Consider the following 24,060-nt stretch of genomic DNA (forward strand, 5'->3'; position numbering starts at 1 on the left):
TTTTGACTATCCGTTCCCATGCGTGTTAGCTGGAATGAGTGATTAACAAGAATACCACTCAGTCTATCCAGAAGCAGCAACAGTCGATATGATAAGGGTGTAGAGGGTATTATCTCTATATCTTTTTCTTGTGACGGGGTCTGGGAGAGAGGCTGGGGAAAGGACTAGATCTCTTCATCCATTCCCGTTTAGCTACTGCATATAAATGGGAAGGGTGGAACTAAGCAGAGGGCATCTTTTCCTCCTGCTTTCTAACTGGGTGAGGTAGTTTATTGACTTTCTTTAATGACCTGAAAAGTCACCAGGGCTCTTAAAAGTTTAATAGCTCCAGGTTTTATATTTTGTTCACAGAGTAATGGTCATTAGCTAGTGGCTGTTGCCACGTCTTCCAGCGGGGAATTCTGTCCTGATGGATGGCTCAGACCTACAGTCCATCTTCCAGCGGGGAATTCTGTATAATAGTCCTGATGGATGGCTCAGACCTACAGTCCATCTAGCCCAATGTCCTGTCTCCTGCAGCAGCCAGCCTGTTGCCTCTAGAAGGCCTCAAAGCAGAACACAAAAGCAGCAAGGCCTTGCTTGGTTTCCCCCTTACTAACTCCAGTTACTGCCTCCGAACCTGGAGGCTTCCTTTAGCTGTCATGGCTAATAACCATTGATATTCATGTGCTGCCTGAATTTTCCTAGTCCCTTTCTAAAGCTGTCTCAGCCTGTGGATCAATAAGTACATTTCGTTATTGAAGAGAAAAGACAGGAGGGGTCATATGGTTGCTAACTCTGGGTTGGGAAATCCCTGGAGCTTTGGGGGTGGAGCCTGGGGAGGGCGGGGCTTGGAGAGGGGAGGGGCCTCAGCAGGATATAGTGCCACAGAGTCCACCCTCCAAAGCAGCCATTTTCTCTAGGGGAACTGACCTCTGGAGATCAGTTGTAATCCCAGATCTGCAGGCCTCTCCACCTGGAGGTTGGCACCCCTAATGGGATATCAGGAACCATTTCTTTGCTCTTCCATGGATATGAAGAAGAAGAAGAGATTGGATTTATACCCCGCCCCTCACTACCCAAAGGTGTCTCAGAGTGGCTTACAAACTCCTTTCCCTTCCCCTCCCCACAACAGACACCCTGTGAGGTAGATAGGGCTGAGAGAGCTCTGAGAGAAACTGCTCTTTTTCAAGGACAGCGCTTATCAGAACTACAGCTTGCCCAAGGCCATCCAGCCAGGTGCAAGTGGAGGAGTGGGGAATCAAACCCGGTTCTCCCAGATTAGAGTCCGCGTACTCAACCACTATACCAAACTGGCTCCTTTGGGATAAAAGAGAAGCAGTACCCCAGTCTAGAACACCGAGTGGTTTTTTGTTGTTGTTCAGTCGCACAGTCGAGTCCGACTCTTCATGACCCCATGGACCAGATCGTGCCAAGCCTTCCGGTCTTCCGCCGTCCTCTGAAGTTTGCTCAACTTCATGTTCGTTGCATCTATGACACTGTCTAACCATCTCATCCTTTGCCGTCCCCGTCTTCTTTGACCTTCGATCTTTCCCAGCATCAGGGTCTTCTCCAGTGAGTGCTCCCTTCTCATTTGGTGGCCAAAGTATTTGAGCTTCAGTTTCATTATCTGGCCTTCCAGGGAACAGTCAGGGTTGATTTCTTTTAGGATTGACTGATTTGATCTTCTTGCAGTCCAAGGGACTCTCAAGAGTCTTCTCCAGCACCATAGTTCAAAAGAATCTATTCTTCGGCACTCGGCCTTCCTTATAGTCCAACTCTCGCAGCCATACATGACTACTGGGAATACCATTGCTTTGACCCTGCAGACTTTTGTTGACCATGCTTTGACCATTGGGAACCACACCAAGTGGTACCTGAACTTTATTGCATTCCACAGGCCATTTACAACATTTAATTTTTTTTTCTTCTGTGCAGTTGCGCCGGATGCAGGAGATGATTGCCCAAATGCAAGCCCAGATGAGGATGAAACCTGGAGATGAATGAGGAGCAAGACCAGGCTGCCGGTGGTAGGTGTGGTTTCATGTTTTGGAAGCCCTAACTTTAAAACCTCTTGCTTTTCTCTTTCTCCCCAAAACTGAGATGCCGCTCTTGACTGATTTCTGAGTCAGGAGCCGTGCAAAGCCGGCAGTTTCTGCAGACTAGAAAAAAGCTAAATGGTAAAACTGGATGTTATTGCAGCTTTCTAAAGTGATAAATGGGTACCTGGTGCACTGGTCTCTCAAGCTCTCACGCTCGCTGCATTTGGCAGGTAAGAAACTGTCTGCTTGATTGTGCCACTTTCAGAAAAGTAGAATACTCATGTTTTCTCTGAATGATGGGAACTGCAAAAACAAAGAAGGTTGAAACGTGCTGTTTGCTGCTGGATACTTCAGTTTAATGCACTGACTTTACTTTGCTGGCTTGCTGGAATGTAAAGTCTGAATAAAATGGTTTATATTATACCTTGTGACTGTGCGACAGCCGCCAACATTCCAGCCCTTAAAATAAGGAGATTTTGTTGACTGTGGTTGACCTTTCACCCCTCCTGTTGCTTAAAAGAAAATGACCAATTGTCTCTCTAGATTGAGAGCTTTAGATTGCTTCAAATCAAATCCCCCCTTTGCGTCATGCTGGAAGACACTTCAACAAGTTTAATGTAGTTCAAATTACTGGATGCAAGGACAGTTGAGCATCATTAGCAGTAATTTGACCCCCGGTGGCATGTACTCATTTTTTTCTGAATTGTATGACAGTGCAGTAGCAAGGGGATGGGGAGGAATGGAAGAAATAAAATTCATGAAACAAATGAGGGTGGGGGAATTGAGATGAGGGAGGTCTACAAAATGACTTATGAAGACTAGTCCCGTCTGTCACTGTGGTTGTTCGTAGACCTTCATGAACTCGCTTTGGAGCCTGTAACAAACTCTTCCTTTACTTGCATGGTTTTCACACTGGATTTTAATAGTAAGCCGCTTTGGGATGGGAGACCCCCCAAGGAAGGCTGGGGTTGCTACATGAAGGAAGGCAGTGGCTGCCACAAGTCGGTTCTGACTTGATGGGACCTGATCCTTCTTCTTTGGAGCAAAACAGGCTGACAAGCAGAGTGTAGATAAATCCAGTTTACTTTAAAATGTGGGGAAGCCTGCTTCTGCAGTCCTGAAAACTCCTTCTAAAGTGCGACACACCCCAGCACCTTGGATTTTCATGAGCACTGGAAAGCCAAGGATCCTTCGCTTTGCAGTGCAGCTGCAGCCATGAAATAGCTGGTGTTCAGCTGGGGATCCCCCTGAAGGTGGGGTATCGTACATCTAAGCGCCGTAGCCACTGGCATTTTAAGAAGCTGTTAAGGCAGTTGGATCCAGGCCTCGTTAACCTGCTTAGCGTGGCCTCTTTTTCCAGCCAAACAATGCCTCTTTTTGAAGCTGTCTATTTCTGGCTTCCAGTGTAGCACACGGTCCCAGTACACAAAGGTTAAAGACTACAGATGTTTCTTACAAACTCCAGTAGGACTAAGGAATCTGTGACATTGTTAATGTTTGAATCACGGGGAATTCACAAGTCCATGTGAGTGTTTTCATTAGAGGGGGAAGTCTTTAGTTCCCCAGTGCCTGCAGCAGAAACACTCATACCTGTGAATGTGTCACTTGCTAAAAGCTGAAGCATCTGTGCCAAAATGTGTCTTCACAATTCTTCAAGAGTGCCCACAAGTTCAGGATGCAGAGGTGGCTCTTGTGGGAAATGAAGCAGCTAAAAAGCGTGGAACGTTTGGTGTATTTCTGGACAGAACAAGCTAGCTTATTTATTTTAAGTTAGAATAGTTTGAGCCCACCCTTCCCTGAAATGTCATTGCTAAAAGTATCATAAAAATCCTAAAAGCTAAAAACAGGGGTTAAACCTCCCCTGAAATTACTATTGACAAAGTAAACAGGCATCTGGCAGCAAATCATACTTAAAAATTCAGCATCATTTAGCAGTCAAATACCAAGTTGTCACCTTCAATATTTGTAGTGGAAGTCAGGGTGAGGTTTATCCAAGGCCTCATTTCAGCCATGGACACTTGAACAAACAATGGCCTGTTCTTTTGTTGGGTGTTTGGCCTTACTGTCCTGAAATACAATCCAGAGGCTGCTGAATTATTTAAAGTAGGCGGCTGTGGCAAGGCTGATCAATCTTGAGAGGTCTGTTTCTGTGGAAAGACAGGGTATAAATATAAAAATAAATAACCGTGGATTGTGTTTGTAGGAAATGTCATCAAGGGGTACAGTGTTGTGGTAGTTGAAAGGAAATTGCCAAGGCCAGTGTGAAGGAGGAAGATGTTTAGTGGAGCTGTAGGTGTGCAACACAAAATAGACTATTGTTCAAATAAATGTTTGTAATAGACATTGAAAGGAAATCGTTCATACGTGTCTACTAGAGGAATAACAGTAAAACACAGTTGGCAGGCACTGAGGTTTATCGCGGGGCCATGCCGCTAGAGCCCAGTTTGGCTCAGTACAGAACAAAAAAAAAAAAGGCTTTTGAAAAAAGGAGAACCAAATCTCATGGATACACTGGAGGGCTCGCTGGGACACTAGAATAACCAGTATGTGAAGGGAATGGGAGGCAAAGATTTTTTTTTATGGGGCTAGAGGGATTCTGTGAGATGCTGTGCAGAAAGGGGAGGGATGGAGTTGAAATGCAGTAATTGAAATGCAAACCATGCACAGATCTATGCCAGCACACTAAAACAACTCCACAGCATGCTCCTTATGTATTTATTACCTATTGTTAGATTGTGTGTATGCCTTTTTTTCTAGTAAGAATTGCAACAGCCAGGGTTTAGGCTGTGGAAACTGGTCATTTTTCAGCAATGTTATGTTGTGTACATTTTTGATCATGTAACTGGGCTTTCTTTACTGGCTCTCTGTTGGTCTCTTACTCTGAATTTTGACATCGTTTCGCTCTTTGATTATGAAAGGTTGCCTGACCCCTTTGCGAGTCCTCTCCTCTCCTTGCCCTCCTCTAAGTAACAGTCCTTCAAATACTTAAAGAGGGCAGTCATGTGCCCCCCTCAGCCTCCTCTTCTACAGATTAATAGGACTTGGTCTCCAGGCCCCCGATCGTCTCCTGCTGCACCATCACTAACTGGCTCTCCCAATTCCTGCAGAAGTGTCCAGATCTTGCCTTTCACAGCCATCCCTTGAACTTGCGCATGCTGCAGTGCAGGATCTTCAGCCTCACTGAGCTGAGGACATGGCTTTTGGTCCAGTTGCAGGCAGCTGTCAACTTTGGCCTCCACACTGCCTCTTAAAATGCCAGTTCAGGCATCCCCTCTTTAGAGCTGCCTTAGTCAGTCATAGAGCTTGGCACCCCTTGTGAAGTTAGGCACTGGCACCAAAAACATGGCACCCAGCACGGCTTGTACCCCACGTGCCTGAAAATTTACCCCCCACTAGTGGTGGTGGGAAGTGCCGTAGAGTTTTTAAGGCAAGAGATGTTCAGAGGTGGGTTTTGCCACTGCCTGCCTCTGTGCAATGATCCTGGACTTCCTGGTGGGGGGTGTCTCCCATCCAAGGACTTACCAGGGTTGAAGGACCTGCTTGGCTTCTGAGATCTGACAAGGTGGGCTAGCCTGGGCCATCCAGGACAGGGCTCACCCCCACTACTCAGCCTCTTTTCCCAGGTCAGTTTCTGCTGGACCCCCAACTGTGCCCTAATTTTAGTGGAATGGTGGTAGATGCCAAGCATTCCAGACATTCTTCCACTGAATAGCCCGGCCTGTGTCAGTAGAGCCACACAGTATTTACTTCTTTATATTTCTATCCTGCCCTTTCAGTAAAAAAAAAATATCTCAAGATGTGAGAATAAAACCACGTTAAGATCTAATGAGGTAATAGGGTGGCAGCATAGAAACAGAACAAAGTTTGAGTCCACTGGCACCTTTTTAAGACCAACAAAGTTGAATTCTGGGTGTAAACTTTCATGTGCACACACACTTCATCTTCACACTGCTTCTGGCAGCTGCTCGCTGAATGGGACCCTATTCTTCTCCCTCTCCTTCTGCAGAATGGCTGCCTCTTGATAATATCCAAGAGGGGGAGGGTCCAGGTATATGGCTGATGGGGGACTCAAGAGACTGAGGCTGTTCCCACTATAGTCGTTGTGATACCACACCCACTTGAAAGTAAGAGCTGCCACCGCAATTTTCCGCATTTGCCCACCTGACCCTTTAAGACTCCATCGAGGTGGAAATCAAACACTTTACCCTCAATAAAAGAATTAAAATACAAGATTCTGGAAGTAGCAGAAATGGATAGAGTAAATATGGAATTAAAATATAAACCGGAAGAAAAATATTGGGAGAAATGGGGAGCAATATATAACTGGCTGAAGGTAAAGAAGATAGAAACTAATGGGAGCTAGGCTAGCAATATTAGGGAAAAGTCTAAGATAAAAGCGTAAGAGCACGGTTTAACAAAAAATTTAAACCAGATGTTTTGAGATATATCTAGTGTTTGATGCTATTATGTTGTTGGAGATTGTTAATGAGATGTATATCTTGTTTGAGAATATTATGTTGTTGGAGATTGTTAAGCGGTGTTAAAATTATTGTATAGAAAATCCAATAAATACATTTATATATATATAAAAAAAGACTCCATCGAGGGCATTTCATATTAGCAGGGGAGGCAACCTGTCTTGTGGCTGAATTTTCCCAGGCAGCAGCTTCCGAGGCCTTCCAGCAAATGGCTTCTCATATTGAACTCTTTCTGTGGCAAGGAGTAAAGCCTGGTATTTTGTCATTCTCTCGCCCCCACCCTCGCCCCCAGCAAGGTACACCCATTGCTGCCATGGGACACAGCTGGTAGCACTCTGCATCTAGCAGGCAATGACTGGTGCCTGCCACACCACTGATAGCTTGAGAATGAGCCTCAGCCCTGCAGTGCATTAACATCCGCATGCTTTGCAGTCGCTTGGCCAGAGAATCAGGTCTGGAGGAGACGCCCTCTCCCTAAACGGATCCACCCTGATATGTTCTGGCTGTGCATTGCAGTTTCCATGGAATCATCATCACCAGTCACTGCTCCGGGACAGCTTTATTCCTCCAGCCTCATCCTCGGCTGCCCTCCGGTTAAACACACGTGAAGCTGTCTTGCACCAGTTCAGACCACTGGTCCACGAAAGTTAGTACTGTCTACTCCGACTGGCAGTGGCTCTCCAGGGTCTCTGGTAAAGGTCTTTTGCATCTCCTGCTGTTGTAGGCCTTTTAACTGCGCATATTGGGGATTGAACCTGGGTCTTTCTGCATGCAAAGCAGAGGCTCTTACAGTGAGCCACACCTGATATCAAGCATCCCCTGCCCTTTCCACAAACACTTCAAACTGCTGTGGGACAACCTTTGCCCTTCCTGCTGGCGCTTTCTTTGTACTTACAAGCTGCCGTGTGATTCAAGAACTGAGTTCCCCTCCGAAACCTTGTGATCACCAACTGGATTTGCTTCAAGCTTCAGTTATGATGCCTTCTAGGGCCACCCCCGTCACCCAGTGTGCCGTTTGTAGCAGGCACAGTTTGGTTGGTAAAACATATTTTGCTGAAAGATGTGGAATCTTTGTGGATGCTAAAGTGCAGCAAGGGGAGTGATGCCTTCTAGGGCCACCCCCGTCGCCCGGTGTGTTGTATGTAGCAGGCACAGTTTGGTTGGTAAAACGTATTTTGCTGAAAGATGTAGAAGCTTTGTGGATGCTAAAGTGCAGCAAGGGGAAGGGAAGTGAACAAAGAAGGGATATTGATTGGGGGAGGGGCCTTGGCTCAGCGGTGGAGCCTTTGCGTGGGATGCAGAAGGCCCCAGATTCGGTCCCTGGCATCTCCAGTTAAAAGCTTCAAGTAGTACATAATATGAGAGGCCTCTGCCTGAGATGTTGGAGTGTCACTGCCAGTTCAAAATAGATATTACAGGCCCTGATAGATCTATGGGTTGTTACAGGGTAATTTGGCTCCATGTCTTCTCTAAGAAGGGAGTAATTGTTCCAATCTTTTTTTGTCCTACTTCTCTGTCTGTTTCCATCCTCAGCTCCTGGTATTTGAGATTAGGAACATTTCTGCTTCTCTTCCAGTTAGTATTTTTCCCCAGGTGGCTGGTGTTACATTGCTTTAAATGCAGTATCCCAAATTGCCTTTGTCCCCACCTCCCCAGCCACATAGCTGGCTGAAACTCCTGTTGCTGTCTTCCAGTGGCACCTTCATTCCTTAGAAGGCTCAGCAACAGATCCCTGATTCTAAGTCATAAGAACATAAAGGAAGCCAATGTTGGATCAGGCCAATGGCCCATCCAGTCCAACACTCTGTCACACAGTGGCCAAAAATACCAGGTGCCATCAGGAGGTCCAGCAGTGGGGCCAGGACACCAATCTTTTTTTTGGTCCTACTTCTCTGTCTATTTCCATCCTCAACTCCTGGTATTTGAGATTAGGAAGATTTCTGCTTCTCTTCCCCAGGTGGCTGGTGTTACATTGCTTTAAATGCAGTCCCAAATTGCCTAAATCATCCTTTGCCCCCACCTCCCCAGCCACATAGCTGGCTGAAACTCCTGTTGCTGTCTTCCAGTGGCACCTTCATTCCTTAGAAGGCTCAGCAACAGATCCCTGATTCTAAGTCATAAGAACATAAAGGAAGCCAATGTTGGATCAGGCCAATGGCCCATCCAGTCCAACACTCTGTCACACAGTGGCCAAAAATACCAGGTGCCATCAGGAGGTCAGGATTTTCTCAGCGTTCGAGTCGAGGCAATTGACGTCCACAGCAAAACACCGTCCAAATAACCCGGGGAAACAGCAGCCTGAAACCGGGCTGACCACTGAAGGGAGGTACTGTAATGCAGAATGGGGGGAGGGGGGCGGAATAAAAAGAAGGTTGAACTCAATTTTAGTGCAGAATTGCTTGGAGGACACCGCGGTGAACATGGATTAAAAGGAGAGTGTAGAAAGGGCCTGAGGGAGCAGAGAGTGACCCTTTCCTGCTCCTGCTGGTAGTGAGGTCTTTTGTGCCCCATTCTCTCCAAACAGTCCTCCCAGTATGAAGAGGGTGATTGCTCCCTGGAACACTACTGGGCCCTCTGGGGCAGCCTCCCATTCTTGAGCCAGTTTGGTGTAGTGGTTAAGTTCACGGACTCTAATCTGGGAGAACCGAGTTTGATTCCCCACTCCTCCACATGCACCTGGCTGGATGACCTTGGGCAAGCCATAGTTCTGATAAGAGCTGTTCCTGAAAAAAATAACAGTTTCTGTCAAGAGCTCTCTCAGCCCCACCTACCTCACAGGGTGTCTGTTGTGGGGAGGGGAAGGGAAAGGAGTTTGTAAGCTGCTCTGAGACTCCTTTGGGTAGTGAAGGGCGGGGTATAAATCCAATCTCTTCTTCTTCTTGATGGGACCAGACGAACCAAGCATCTCTGGTCCATGGAGGGCCCCCTACTGGGCCATGGCAGATGCCCTGTGATGCCAGCCCTGAGCCCCGGGTTCAGTCCTGCAGCCTCTGTCGCTGGTTGCTTTTCAGTCAGTCATGTACAGAGATCCTTCACTGGGTTGTGCTCCAGGCTTACAATACCAGATTATTTTTTAAGTGTTGCAAACTGCATGCCAAGTGCTTTGTGTTTGTGATTGAAGATAATTGTGGCCTCTGCGCACTTTATGTAATGGAAATCTTAAGGGCTGATTTGATTTAGTTCTGGGAGAGTCCTAAATCTTTCTTGTAGGTGGTTGAAATGGGGTTGAGATGGTTTGTTCCAGCATGAAAAATATCGAACCGTCTCTGCTGAAATAGTTGATTAGACCAGATAAAATTTGTGTTGGGTGTATGTTTGATGTACCGGACAAAATACACTGTGTTTTCCCTGGGTTGCTAGAACGTGGTAACATTCCTCTCATAATTCCCATATATTTTACCCTCCGCTTTATAAACAAGAGATAGTGAATGTTCAGAGGTGCTGAGGTAGTGCGAGGAGGCTCATGGCCTGAGCATTTCACGAGATAAAAACCGGTGCACGAAAAGACGGGAAAGCGGCACAGCAACAGTATTCAGATATGCGTTGGTTAGGCAGAGGTTAGGGAGGATGTTTGGCTGGAGATGGGACGTGTTGTGCGGATGGCTCATGGAATGTTTGATAAAGGGATTGTGCAACGGTTGCCCTGTTTTGCATGCCATGAGAATGCCTCTGCCAGGTTGACTGGGGACAGTTTCATGAAGCACGAAACAAATTCCTGATCAGCCGTGTTGTCCAATAGGGCAGCAGCCCCCCCTAACTCTGTGGTAGATCACGTAACATTTCCACATGCAGGATTCAGCCCCTGACATTCTCAGATGAACTAGATTTTTGATCTATCTGGCTGAGAGAGAATGTGGTGTGTCGAATTATCCACCGCCTTTCCCCGGATGAGGTTAGAAGGCAGGTTGTTTCCTTCACTCTGCATTTGAATTGTATTCCTGTGGTAAAAAGTTCTCATGAACAAACTTAACGGGCGATGAAGGCAATCCAAACAGGCAAAGCTTTGAGAGGAAGATGGAGAATGAACAGAAGTGGGTTGTTCGTTTATTTATTTTGCTATAGGGAATATTCCTTACAGATTTCTTAAGGGGGGGAAAAGATCTCTGTAGACATGAGAGGCTAATAATAATAAACCGTTGGTCTAATTTTCCAGTCGAAAAAGCCTGCATATATTGTTTTATTGGTGTCTGCAGCCAAAGAAAAGTTGAGTCTGTGGACTTGAGATGAGATCGGTTGGATGCTGGGCTCCTGTCTCCAGCATGCAGAGGGCTGTTTGGTTTCCTTTGCACTGATGTTTGAAGATCAGGTCCCCACCTCAGTAGCAGAAGCAGCCAGCTCTGCTTGGTGCAGTAGCATAGTACAGGAGAATGGGTGTGGGAAGTGGTGCCCAACTGTTTTGAGCCTGTGGGCACCTTTGGAATTCTGACACAGCATGGTGGGTGGAGCCACAAAATGGCTGCCACAGAAGGTAGAGCCAGTCACATGGTGAAGATCCTTGTGTTGTGGTGGCAGCTGCTGCTAAGGTAACATTGTTTAAAATCTGCACAACCAACCAAATCTCCAATGGCCAATCAGAAACCTTGCTGGGCAAAAGCCCCACCCACTTTCTAAAATCACTTGATGGGCACCATGTTGGGGACTCTGAGCGTGGAGAGTAAAGCAGAGCCACCTACAGCCCCAAGTCCCATATCCCAAAGGTGAGGGGACAAGAATGCTCTCCATACCAATGGTACCCAGTGCACATCTGCACCAGCAAATCAATGCAGCATGTGAGTTGGAATTTTTTTTAAAAGGCAGCTTATTTACATTTTCTAGCACTGCAAGGTGCTTTATTTGAAGGGGCGTGTGGCTCTGTACACGCTGAAAGGGCTGAAAGCGAAGGATGGAATAAAATGCCAATGAAGACTGAGCCTCACGACTTTAGAGCAACATACTGAAACTTCAGCAACATACTGAAAGCCCAAAGATTATTAACAGTTGAGCCACACATTTGGTGAAAGCCATGTGGTATAGTCTTGCGTGCGCCTTGGTGTTTAGTCATGCCGGCCACATGACCACGGAAACGTCTTCGGACAGCGCTGGCTCTTCGGCTTTGAAACGGAGATGAGCACCGCAACCCTAGAGTCGGATTCAACTGGCTTTCGAGCAAGGGAACCTTTACCCTTTACCTTTATAGTCCTCCTGGGACTGCACAGGCAGAGGGCAGATGGAGGCTCCTGTGTTTTAATGCTCCCAGCATTTAAGAACAAACTGCTCAGTGGCTTTATGGTGTGTGTTTAGCTTCTTTGAGCATCTCTGTGGCAGAAACGTGGGATAAAACTTCTCCAAGCAAGCAAACGAATTGGAACAAAATGTTTCTCAGCAGTTACGCTGCGTTTAACTGCTGGATTTTTTCCTCGTCTGATGGTTTTTTGGGATTTTGAGCTGCTGGGAATGCTGATTCTCTCTTGCTTTTTGGCCTGAACTGTTATTATTTGCATTTGTTCCCTGCTTCACGGTCTGAGACGATATTAAAACATTTTAAATAATAACGGTAAAGATAAGAGAATAAAGATTCTTCTTTTTTAAAAAAAGGAAAGTCTCAAGCCACTGCTCCCTCCCCGCCAATCCTGCGGTCTGTCTTGCTTTTAAAACTGTTAGTCATGCTCCTAACAGGAATATTACAAAGGATTCAAAAACAAACCCTGCTCCCTGCAATAGTGGTTACACGGGATTTTAGAAGAAAAATATGTGCTGTGTCGCCATAGCGACCAGACTTTAATCATGGTCCGTTGCCAAACTGATGTGATGAGAAAAGTCATCTGGGGAAGAACGCATTTGCGCCTGCGGCTTCTGACAGCTGGAATGCGAAGCTTAGGCAGCATTTTGGTCCTTGGGAGGCTCCACCTGGTGTAGCCCGGTAGGATGTTGTTCTAACTTAAGTCTGGATCAGCTGCTTGGCAGCATTGTCTTCCCTGAGTCACGTCAGCGCATCGGTAGGGATGTGTTGTGATTTGCCTCGTTCAGGTTCACTTGGCCGCTTAGAACAGGCTCCCTTCTCCATTGATGTGCGAGACAGAAAGGAAAGTGCTGATCTTTCACGTCGCTGATTCCTGTTGATCTAAAGATCTGTGGTTTTTGTTAGAGGAGGAAGTCCGGCACCCCCCCTCCCCTGCTGCTGAGGGTTCAGGGGGCCCACGAATGCCATTGGTGTGGGAGAGAGCTTTCTTAAGGAGGTCATGGCTCCCCTGTCCTGCAGAACGGGAAGCATCTTTTGTCTTCTCTGGTTCTTATTGAGTTATTCATTTAAAGGCGTTTTTGTCTCCTCTGCGCTCAGGGCAGTTTACGGATCTCCAGTGATACAAATGCAATTCCCGAAAAATGAATGAAACATCATAAACAGCATTTGTCATACTAACTGGAGCAGCCAGTGTCCCTGAAGCAACAGAAGGGAATCACAGTAAAACCCATAATCTTGAATTTAAAAACCCCATATCCATTACACTAAGTTTAGTTGCTTTGCCATCTTTCTTCCATGGAACTCACAGTTCTATATGTGGGGGTCTCATCTGTATCGTCATAACAACCCTGTCAGTTAGGCTTGGCTGACATAATTAATTAACCAAGACTACCCATTGTTCTTCATGGCCGGATGGGGCTTCCCATGTGCAAACCAAGCGCTATAGTCACTGCAGTCTTTCTTAGGGGGAGGTTTAGTGGTAAGACAGGTGGTGGTGACTCCTGACAGGGCCTTTTGGTGATGGCACCTCACATTTGGAACACCTTCCCCCTTGAGGCTCACCTTCCTTATTGTCTTCTCAACATGGGGCGAAAATAATCTTTAAGAAAAGTTTTATGGTCTGCTTCTAGCTTCAGGCCTGCGTTACGGATTTCTTTTAAGGCTGCACCATGGGTGTTTTATGCTGTTTGTACATGGCTTGTTTCTAATATTGATAATTTATGTTGATCTTTATGGATTTATATTATTGTTTTTGTTTGTGAGCCACCTTGGGCAGGCCTCTGGAGAGGTGACGTAGAAATCTCCTATGTTAGATGAATAAAATAGTGCCGAATACTTGCAATAAACCCTTGTTGAACAAGATCCAACGGAGCTGTTAGTAATGAAGGTTTTAATGGAACATTGGGAGAGGGTTTGTCTCTTACTGCTTTTGGAGGGGAAATGACACGTGAGGGAAGGAGGATTAGCCCGCAGAGGTGGCAGTGATAAGGAAGGCAACCTCCTCTTACTCTTCTGGTTCCGCGACCCCAACCTGAAGAAAATGTTCAGAGTGTGGGAACAGAACTCAGAATCCTGGGAGAAGGCTGGTCCCTAGAGACACTGTTGAGCGGCAGATGGGAGAACGTGTTAGTGACTCCAGATTCTGCAGAATTCTGTAATTACCTCTCTCGTGTTCAGCGATATAACAATTTGAGTGTTGTTGATGCTGTCTTGGATTGTAAACTGTGCTTGTGCTCTTCTTGGGGGCCCTTGAATGCAGCTGCTATATTTGGCACTTGGGTCTATGATGCTGTTGGGCATGTAAGAAAGGAAGTGGGGGGGGGGAGATGGAGGCTGAAAGAGTAATCAAGACCCCCATCACTCTCCCATTTGTGTCATCAGGAGCATGGTAGGGCCTGAATTTCAAGGCAGGGCTTTGGGGGGGGGGGAGCTGTTCACTTTTGGGGGAAGTAGCTCAGTATCCCGATCCCAATTCCAAATGAAGCCAAGGAGTGAATGCTGATCACTACTAGCAACCAATAGCTGTGCAGGAAAGGATGAGGAGCCTTCTGTGGTGTGTAAAACCTACTTTGTGACTCCTGGAATCTCTGCATAAGGCCTCCCCTTTAATAATTGGCCAGAAGGTTCTTTAAAAGGCCACTTCTGTTGTCCCCTTTTGGGGGATGAGGGGCAGGGGGAACAAGGACTCTGAGATTATTTATTTATTTATTTATTTGATTTGATTTGATTTGTACCCCGCCCTCCCCAACAGGCTCAGGGCGGCTACAACAGAGGCAGTTGCCATAACAACAGTTTAAAACAACATAAAAATAATCATTAAGTAAAGCGCAGTGCTCTTGATGTTACATTTTTCTTAATCCAAGATGAGTTCCATTCAACAACCTAACCTGACCTATTCTCCGGAAACTGCGCCGTGCTCCATGTTTTGCAGTATGCATGCATAGAATGCGAGCAGCCGAGATATTAACGTTCCAAAAACCTTGCATTGCTAGTAAGAAAGGTGCTGTGTGATTTGAAAGTACAATAAATATTTAATATTGTGCTAAAATGGGATTTGGGGTTTACTTTACATTAAGCCTCTAATCCCTGAGGTGAGAGTGAGCAAAACCCAACTCACTTGTTTTTTTTTTTTCCTGAGCTGAGCTAATATCCTGCAGCTTGTGACCTGGGCTTCGGTTTGTCCTCACTTGGCCAACCCAAATGTTCTTAGACCTTCGGGGCTCTGGTATGTAGCTCCAGCCAGCTACCCTTTCTCAGAATGTTCTTTTACCATCCAAGTGGGTGATTTATTATTGAATGGTTTTCTTTAGCTTTAGATCATAGCTAATGGTTCTTTCCTTATTTGTTCATGCATTTTGCCAAGGAATAATATTTGCCTTTGTAAGAACGAGGAAAGGCAATACTGCAGCTATGGGTGTCTTTTGCCATCAATTTTATTATTATTCTGTTAAGAGGTTGCTTCCAAATAGGGAATCTCCGAGATGCTGGGTACGTCATATCATAGACCGGGAAGGCAATTTGATAAAATAAAACTTGCAGTAGAGTAACTTTCTCATTTGGACCAAGTAAAAGTTACAAAAGAAGTGAGTGCTCTTTTGAGTTCAGTGAAAACTCCATCAGAATGGATCCGTGTAAAAAATTAAAAATCCCAAAATCAGTGAGAAATGTAGGCCATGATGACGAAGCCTTCTTCTGCATTCTGCAGTAGTATTAAGATGGAGAAGGGAGCAATACAGACTTAGGTTAAACTTGGGGCAAGTGATGCTCTGTATTCTTGCTGCTTGGGGGGGGGGGTCAACAGTGGGAGGGCTTCTAATGTCCTGGCCCCACTGGTGGACCTCCTGATGGCACCTGGTATTTCTGACTACTGTGTGACACTGAGTGTTGGACTGGATGGGCCTTTGGCCTGATCCAACATTGGCGTCTCTTATGTTCTTATGTTCTTATGATTGGTGCAGGAAGGACAGGGGCGTGATCAGAGGAGCTTAGTTCCTCTTACATCAGAAAATATTGAAGTTAGCAGTTGTTCATTTCTGTCGATATCCATTAATCCCACCAGCAGACGTGGAAGTTAACAAGGTCAGCGTTGCTGGCAGAGTCCAGATGAGGAATTATCGCACAGAACCCTTCATTGCTTTGTACCGGAGCTTCTCATGCTTCTGGGTTAGCCTTAATTGACTCATCAAGCCAAGTGAGAAACTTCCGTCTGAACTAGCAAGCTTCAAAAAAAAAAAATCTTATCCGAGTGGGCTTGGATTGTCAGGATACCTTGGATTATGAACATGTCCAAAGCTGCCTTGTACAGAGCCTTTGACCCGCTAGGCCTGTGCTGTCTACTCTGATTGGTCGAGGTGTCCCAGATTCTGAGACAGAGGTCTCTCGAGATCCTGACTGGGATACCGAGGATTGAACCTGAGGCCACCTGCATGCAAAGCATGTGCTCTGCCGCTGAGCTGTGGCTCCCTACCAATCTGCACTTCCTTAAATATTCAACCTCTGAGCCAGATGTCCAAAAAATGGTAACTCTGCAGTAAGACATCCCCCTCCCAGCAGAAGATCCTGTATTTGTTGAGGAGGGGGAGGGGGAGATTGGATTTATACCCCGCCCTTCACTCAGAGTCTCAGAGCACCTTACAAACTCTTTTCCCTTCCCCTCCCCACAACAGACACCCTGTGAGGTAGGTGGGGCTGAGAGAGCTCTTTCCAGAACTGTCCTTGAGAGAACAGCTCTGGCTTGCCCAAGGTCACCCAGCAGCTGCAAGTGGAGGAGTGGGGAATCAAACCCGGTTCTCCCAGATTAGAGTCCACACACTTAACCACTACACCAAACTGTGTAGCAGATCTTATGATGGAATGAACCCATGCAGCCACCCTGAGTGATAGATATTAGTTGCTGTGATGAGTAGCATCCATATGCTCCATTTGTCCTTGGTGAAACTTGAGCATAGAGGTCCTGTCCAGTGGATTACGCTCCAGGAAGGGCTTCCTGGACCTGTCTGAAACCACCTGTCCAGATCTTTAACTGTGGCCCTTCTATGGGTGTCCCACCTTCAAAGGTTATAGAGGTGGTCTTCATCTGGTTGGGCTCCCTCCAGCAATACTTTGTTTTGGCCTGGTTCCAGTTTCCTTCTCCAGAGTTTTTAATGGTTGATTTGTTTTTATGCTGCTGTCATTTATCTGCTGCCTCATATTTTTGCTTTATTGGTTTGGCTTGAGTTTCAGTCTCTGGTGTTACGGGTATCAGTTGGATTGTACTTGGAGCAGCCTTTGAAATTCTTCCAACTGAAAGGCAGGTTATAAATATTTTAATTATAAAAACGGTTCTTGTTGTCTGTGGAGCTCCTGTTTGGTTATTCTGCCTCAGATACATGGAAATGTTGCATGGCCATTCTGGACTGCTGATCCCTTTTGTTGAGGCACTTACTCTTTCCTATCCTAAAGAGATCTTAGGCTCCGTCCTGGTACTCTGGGGAAATTCACTTTGACGCTGTTGAAGAAAAACAGTAGGTGAGGGCTTTGCTGAGACACCTCTTGGGATCCTTGGAATACCTGTTCCCATCTTCTGTTTACTTGATGGCACGAGCCTTGGTTTTTTGTAGTACTTCCCCTGAAGTGAACATCACAAATATTTCAGTATCTTCCTGTGCTGTTACCTGGAGCACTGAACCTTAATTCTAGCACAGCTGCATCAACACAGGAGGCATAAAGCTACTTATTGCCAGAATTCCATACAAAGCTGCCTGTGTTATAAAAATCCCTTGGTGGATTTGGATCAAAAACTGGATGGAGATGAATCCTCAGCAGCCTATTGGAGTGTCTCAAACAAACATCATTGTAGGCCCATTTTGGTGGTTCAGTTTCTTGGTTTTCCTGCACCTCTTTACATGGCCTTGACGGAGAGGCCAGATTTAAAAAAATTAATTAACTACCTGGAAAAGGGAATGTCAAAGATACTTAGACCAGGCTGTCTCCTTAGGATACATGTGAAAAGTTAAAAGCTCTTAGGAAAATTTAAGGATGCTACCCCACAATTCTGTAGCCAGAAACATAACATTGATTTGTGGCTACATTTGAACTGGTTTTAGTGCCTTCCCCTCCCTTCCCAGAGGAACCTTGAAAATTGCTGTAAGGAGTCTGAAAATGGGTTGGGAAATCTCACTGTCCGGTGGGTGGGGTGAGCTAGAGCCAGGCCTGTTAAATCAGTTTCGTAAGAGAAGCAAAATATGGATTTTAATTCAGCAATTTTGTGTAGATGTTTTAGGAGTGCCTGGGAAAAAATGAGCAGATATGCAAAGCAGAATGTGTTAAGTTGTGGACCTATTTCAGAATAATTTGGCATAATGTTAACTGGCAGTACAAGCTCTGTTTTTAAGCATCAAGATAATAGCAACTTCTGAGGGAGGACCAACTGCAAAATTTGAGTACCAGACCTGAACAGTCTGGGTCCTAAGGGACACCAAGGACCACTTCCTCCCATATGAACTTCCTCCCTTTCTGAAGTGCATCACATGGTTTCATCTGATGGGGCCTTCTTAGCAGTGGCACCAAAACTCTGGAATTCCATTCTAGGGAAATTTGATATGTTTAGTGTTGGCTTTTGGAAGAGAGACAAAGGCAACTTTGCCCCAGGGAGGGTTTGAGATCTTTTTGCTTAATTTGGCTTTCTGCTACTCTGTTGGTTTGCTTGTCTGTTTACTGATTGTTTGTATTTTTGAACTTCCGTTGTTTTTAATTTATTGTGGTTTTAAGCAGTCTGAAAGTCTGTTGTGAAAGGTGTGGGATCTGTGTAGCTCAATAAATAAAATATCAAGACCTGGTTGAATTCACTGAGTCGAAGGAGTATCCTGTTGCAGATGTTCTGCAAAAGCACCAAAAAATCATTTTTAGGATAAAGTATGCATATTGAAGAATGCATATGCTTTCAGTGCTGCATATATAGCACTGATCTGCATCATTCCAAGAATAAGAAACTAGTGATGTATTGTACTCTCTGCTCTAACGGCCTGCCTTACCTGAATGCAATTATTTCTTTTAGTATCAGCACTCTAGAGACCCGTTCATTCTCTTAGCTTTTACAGTTCAAGAGCTTAAATATTGTTGATTCTCAGTGTAACATATACTATTGCTCACCCAAGTTCAACTTAAGTTTACATGCTGCAACTGGCCAGCATGATAACATTTTGGTTTCCTACGGTAGAGTGTCCCCCTCCTTTTCACCGCAAAACATTTGTCCTTAATAAGGGCCAAAGGCTGAAGAAGAAGAAGAAGAAGAAGAGGAGATTGGATTTGTACCCCGCCCTTCACTTGGAGTCTCAGAGCGGCTTACAAGCTCCTTTCCCTTCCCCTACCCACAACAGACACCCTGTGAGGTAGGTGGGGCTGAGAGAGCTCTTTTGAGGACTGCCCTTGAGAGAACAGCTCTTGTCAGAACTATGGCTTCCCATGGTCATCCAGCCAGGTGCAAGTGAATCAAACCCGGTTGTCCCAGATTAGAGTCCACACACTTAACCACTATACCGAATTGGCTCTCAGGTACAGCAGGTGGGTTCTTTGGAAAGCCAAGGTAAGCGACTTTGGCCACATTCAGATGTCAGGTGGTGGAAAGTGCTGCCGAGTCATAGCCGACTTCTGGTGACCCCATAGGGTTTTCAATGCAAGATGTCAGCCTCTGAACAGCAACCGCAGACTTCCCTGGTGGCCTCCCATCAAAATACTAAGCAGGGCCAGATGTAAGGGCAAACCAGTATTCTTACTGTAAGAACAAACCCTGGAAGTCCTAGGGCTCACGTACAACAACCCCACATTATGAGATATTGAAGACTTCCTGTCTATCCTGGGTTGTAATTTTTCTTGAAGGCAAGGCTCAGATGTCGTAACAAACCTGTATCCAGCAATCTGTGCACAGGATGCAAAGTTTTCCAATGCCTCTCTCGGCTCGTGCAGCCCCTTCTGACCCCAGAAAATCAGGGTTTTGGGACTCGTGCAGTGGGGGTTCGGTGGGCTGGAGAGGGGAGGGCCCAAGGAGGCCAGATATCTCCTCCTGCAGACACAGCTTCACTTGACCCCCCACTCATTCCAGCCCCCTCCCCCCAACCCCTTGAGTCCCAGTTTGGTGTAGTGGTTAAGTGTGCCGTAGTTCTGATAAGAGCAGTTCTTGAAAAAAGAGCAGTTTCTGTCAGAGCTCTCTCAGCCCCACCTCCCTCACAGTGTGTCTGTTGTGGGGAGGGGAAGGGAAAGGAGTTTGTAAGCCGCTCTGAGACACCTTTGGATAGTGAAGGGTGGGGTATAAATCCAATTTCCTCCTCCTCCTCCTCCTCCTCCTCCTTTGCACTGGTATTTCGAGGGGGTTGGCAGGGACTGCAGGAATGGAGAAGAATGTGGGAAAACTCTGTGTGATGGTTTCCACATATGGGTGGTTGGCTGTAAGGGTACGGCTTGTTGCAAAGCCAGTATCCAAGCCATGCGCCAGGGAATGAAGGACAGAGAGAGGGCATGAGCCCCAGGACTTCCCAGCCTCATCCTCTTATTTCTGAATTCAGCCTCTGCCTCTCCTGAGGGTTCCTGGTCTCTCTCCTTGGACCGGGGGCCTGGTTTCCCTGCCAGTCGCTCAGAAATCCTATTGCCTCCCACCTTTTGCTCAACAACATGCATTTGCGTGCCACCTGCAGTTGGTCCTCCAGTTAGTCCTCCAGTTAGTGATGTGACTCACTTATCTTGTTATCTGGATAGCTGGCAGGTGGTCCAGCAGGCTGGTGGTTCAGAGGTGTACCAGGTAGGGCGCAGTGCGTACTCAGCTTTTAAAAAATTACCTGTTTAAAACAGGAATGCTGATGTTCTTGGAGGGCTGGATATCTTCCTCCGATGCAGAATGCTGTGCCAGGCGTGGAAGTGCGGAATGGACAAGCTCTGTGGTTAGGGGCCCCAGGGCTTGACATATCTTTCAGGCTGACAGTGCATGTAACAAAAAAAAAACTTGAAAAGAGTCTGGCTGGATCGGCCCAACGATCTGTCTGCTTCGGTGTCCTCTTTCCCAAAGCGGAAACCACCAGGATGCCCACAGACAGGATAAGAAGGCGATAGTTTTTCCTTTGGCTCCTTTCCACCAGCTGGTATTCAGAGGTACACTGCCTCTGAGTGCAGAGGTTCCATTTTAGCTGTTCTGGCTGACAGCAGCTCATCTGTTAGATCTGTTACCATTTCAGAGGATGGCCGTGTTGATCTGCTGTAAAACAGATTTGAGTCCAACAAGAGTTTCAGGGTATAATTCAAGAGTCGCGGCTCCCTTGGTGTGCCACCTGCGAAGGGGCTAAGGGAGCTTCAGATCTCAAAAGCTTACATCCTGAAACTCTTGGTGGGTCTCTTAAGGTGCTGCTGGAGTCGAATCTGATCTGTTATCCACGAGTTGGTCTGAGTCCCCTCCTCAAGCCCTCTAAGCCTCCTTGCATCCTGCAGCTGTGAATCCTGTATGCCCAGGAGGACTTCGTTCGCGTTAATGGAGCAATCCTCTGGCTCTTGTTTCCAGGAGGAAGAGGGCAGGCAAGCAGGGCATGTGAGCCTGTCAGGAGTGAGGAGTGGGGCGAGCGCAGATTTAAAAATAGATCTGAGCCCTCCTTCCTCTGCTCTCGTTAAATGTTGTGAGGCTTCAAACGTAAGGCAGCTAAATTCGGCCTTGAAGTCATCTGGCACGGGGCCTGCCGACTTCCGTGAGAAGGAGCTTCTCGGAGGGATGATTCTGGAGGCTCTGGAGCCCAGACATTGTCCTGTGGTCTGCAGAGTGCATCTCCAGAAGAAGGCTGCTCTGCTCTTGAATGGGCAGCCCGTGCTTAGCCTGAATTTTGCCGTGTGTTCCTGGGAAAGGCAGCTTCACTTCCCCCACTCCCACCCCATTATATGAGCTGTACATTTAAATGGTCTGATGGTTTTCAATTGTTAAATTTTTATTGTTTATAATGCCTGTGGCCTTGTTAGCCGCCCTGAGCCAGCCCTGGTGGGGAGGGCAGGGTATGAATCAAATAAATAAATAAATATTTCATATACCATTCAGCCTGTGCTTGGTACCGAAGTCCCCATGTGAAAAACAGAAGGGGAACCACAAGCTTCAGGCTTCGTTAAGTGTGAACGACTTGCACGTGCAGGATGAGAACATCCATCCCATTCCATGGGACATGCATGGGCAAATGTGCACAAACAACATTGTGTCGGTAACATCTTTATTCTGCTTTCCCAGCAAATTTGTTCAAGGAGGCTTACAGTCAGTATGTAACAGTGTAAGATACACTGGAATAAATCCCTTGACCAAGCAAACAAAAACTAGCCATAAATGATGTTGTTGACCAAAAAGTATGGGGAAACAAAATCAGTATTAACCTGGTACTTAAATAATAGAACGGTTGGCGCCAAACATCTAGTTCTGAGGAGGGAATTCCACAGACCGGGAACCACCACAGAGAAGGCCCTGTCCCCATTTGCCACCTGTCTTATCTCAAATGGCAGGTATGTTTTGGCAAATGGGCAGGTTTGGGAGAGGACAAGTCTTCAGATGTCCTGCTTGTGTGTGTGTGCTTTTATTGGTATTTATTAAGATCTTCTTATCCAGTCTTTCAATTTTGCAAATCTCCAGATTTACTGACCAAGATCAAAGGTGCCACAGCACAGATTAAATAAAATAATTACAAAACGCTGGCTAAATTAACCAGCTATCCCATAACATCAGAGAATCCCAGAGCTTCTCAGAAATAAACGTGCTGGGGCTCCTCTCCTAAGAGGAGAATGGTGATGCCTTTTTGGGTTCCCCCAGGGGACAAAAATGGGATGTTAGATGAATAAATAAGCCTTCCTAGGGGGAGGGAGTTCCACAGTCTTGGTGCCACCACAGAGAAGGCTTTGTCTGGTTTCTAAACTGTTACATTTCTCTCTTCCATGGCAGTTCTACGGTCCTCTTGAAAATGGGTCGATGCTTTACTTCAAACTGAATCACAACACTACCAAATACCAATGGAATAATGCTTGGATATGGTGCTGGATATCGCGAGACACAGCCTTGGAAGATCCAATTGGAAAGCAGCCTCTCCCTCCTCTCATGATATATATGTACTCGTCCTTAATCATGTTGGCTAATATCTTTTTTCCATCTTCTTGGTAATGATGCTCTCCTGCATATAATGTCGGGTTTATTTTCCTTCTAACTTTTTTCCCTGTCTCCATTTTTGCTTTCATTCAAAAAGCTAGTGGACTCATACTATATGTACGTAAGCTTTGAGGAGCAGGTCGATGAACCGTGGCTTTTTCATTTAGGATAATCATGGATGCTCTTGTAACTTCGTTTCTTAAAGACCAGCAAGCTGTTTCCTGTAAATGTATGTACGTGCTTTGTGCCCTGACCAAGTTACACTTTGCTTCGTTAGTCGCAAGTTAGTTAGTGATATAGCTTGTCGCTTGCTACTTCATAGGATTTTTGTCTCACAGTCGTCTGTTCCAAAAATGTCTGTCTCTCTAGGTTGTGCTTTCCTTAGATTGCTAGGTTAGAATCCTTTCAGGTGCTTTCTTTAAACAGAGGGGAGAAAGGTACAGAACACTAAAGCTACAGGAACGATGGTGGTACAGGATTGAACATCCCTTATCCACGATGCCTTAAATAATTGCAAATGCCTGGCATGCCAAAATTGTTCATGGGGACCTCCTAAAAGACCCACCATGGGGTTTGCAGGTACTAATCAATGACAGTTTCTGTTGAAGCTACTTGGGTCCCCTTGGCTGACAGAACAACGGTCTGTACTCAAAACGTTTTGTATGTACCAGGACACTAACTTCCCTTAGCATTTTGTAATAAATGGAATAAACACGAGAAAATGACCTGTGTGGGTTTATCCTTTTGTTTTGGATTGCTGATGAAATGAGGAAGCAGAAAGGAGAAATCTTGTTCTGGAAATAAGGAAGGTATCTGCTTGTGGCATTCTAGAGGAAACTGGGTATCCCTCCTGGCCTCTGGGTAGTGGTTCACATGGGCTCTGAGCCTCCAAGGAACACCTCCTGGAAAAGAACCACAGCATCTTGTGTCGGTGCATGTTTTGTAATCTTTGTGTCTGACATTGGAGTTCAGAGGTCAAATTATGACACAGTTCCTGCGTCTCTGTACCGCTTGGCTCTCATTCCAAAACAAGGTCTCAAAGTAGTGGGATCACTGTCTCCAGAGATGGAAATGAGGATGAATCTTCAACCCACATTGGGATAAGTAGAAAAGTCTGGTTTGTATGGGTCAAGGCATGGTCTGATCCTGGAATAAAACACGAGTGGGCTGGTAGTCTGGAAAGCTTAAAGACAGAGAAGGTGAGTTCAGTTTGGA

The 24,060-nt window shown here is 46.0% G+C and overlaps 1 protein-coding gene across 1 annotated transcript in view; it reads left to right on the forward strand.

Moving 5' to 3' along the window:
• The window catches only part of LOC107115243 (septin-2), a 77,799-nt gene extending 54,242 nt beyond the window's left edge, over window positions 1-23,557 (forward strand). Inside the window, exons 11-12 of the mRNA XM_015416900.1 lie at window positions 1,918-2,009; window positions 22,645-23,557. Of these exons, the coding sequence (XP_015272386.1) occupies window positions 1,918-1,986 (69 nt within the window). The 3' untranslated portion in view covers window positions 1,987-2,009; window positions 22,645-23,557. The remainder of the gene's footprint in view (window positions 1-1,917; window positions 2,010-22,644) is intronic.
• The last annotated feature ends 503 nt before the right edge of the window (window positions 23,558-24,060 follow it).

The sequence above is a fragment of the Gekko japonicus genome, unplaced genomic scaffold, assembly GCF_001447785.1.
Source record: "Gekko japonicus isolate JY-2015 unplaced genomic scaffold, Gekko_japonicus_V1.1 scaffold316, whole genome shotgun sequence".
NCBI lineage: Eukaryota > Metazoa > Chordata > Lepidosauria > Squamata > Gekkonidae > Gekko > Gekko japonicus.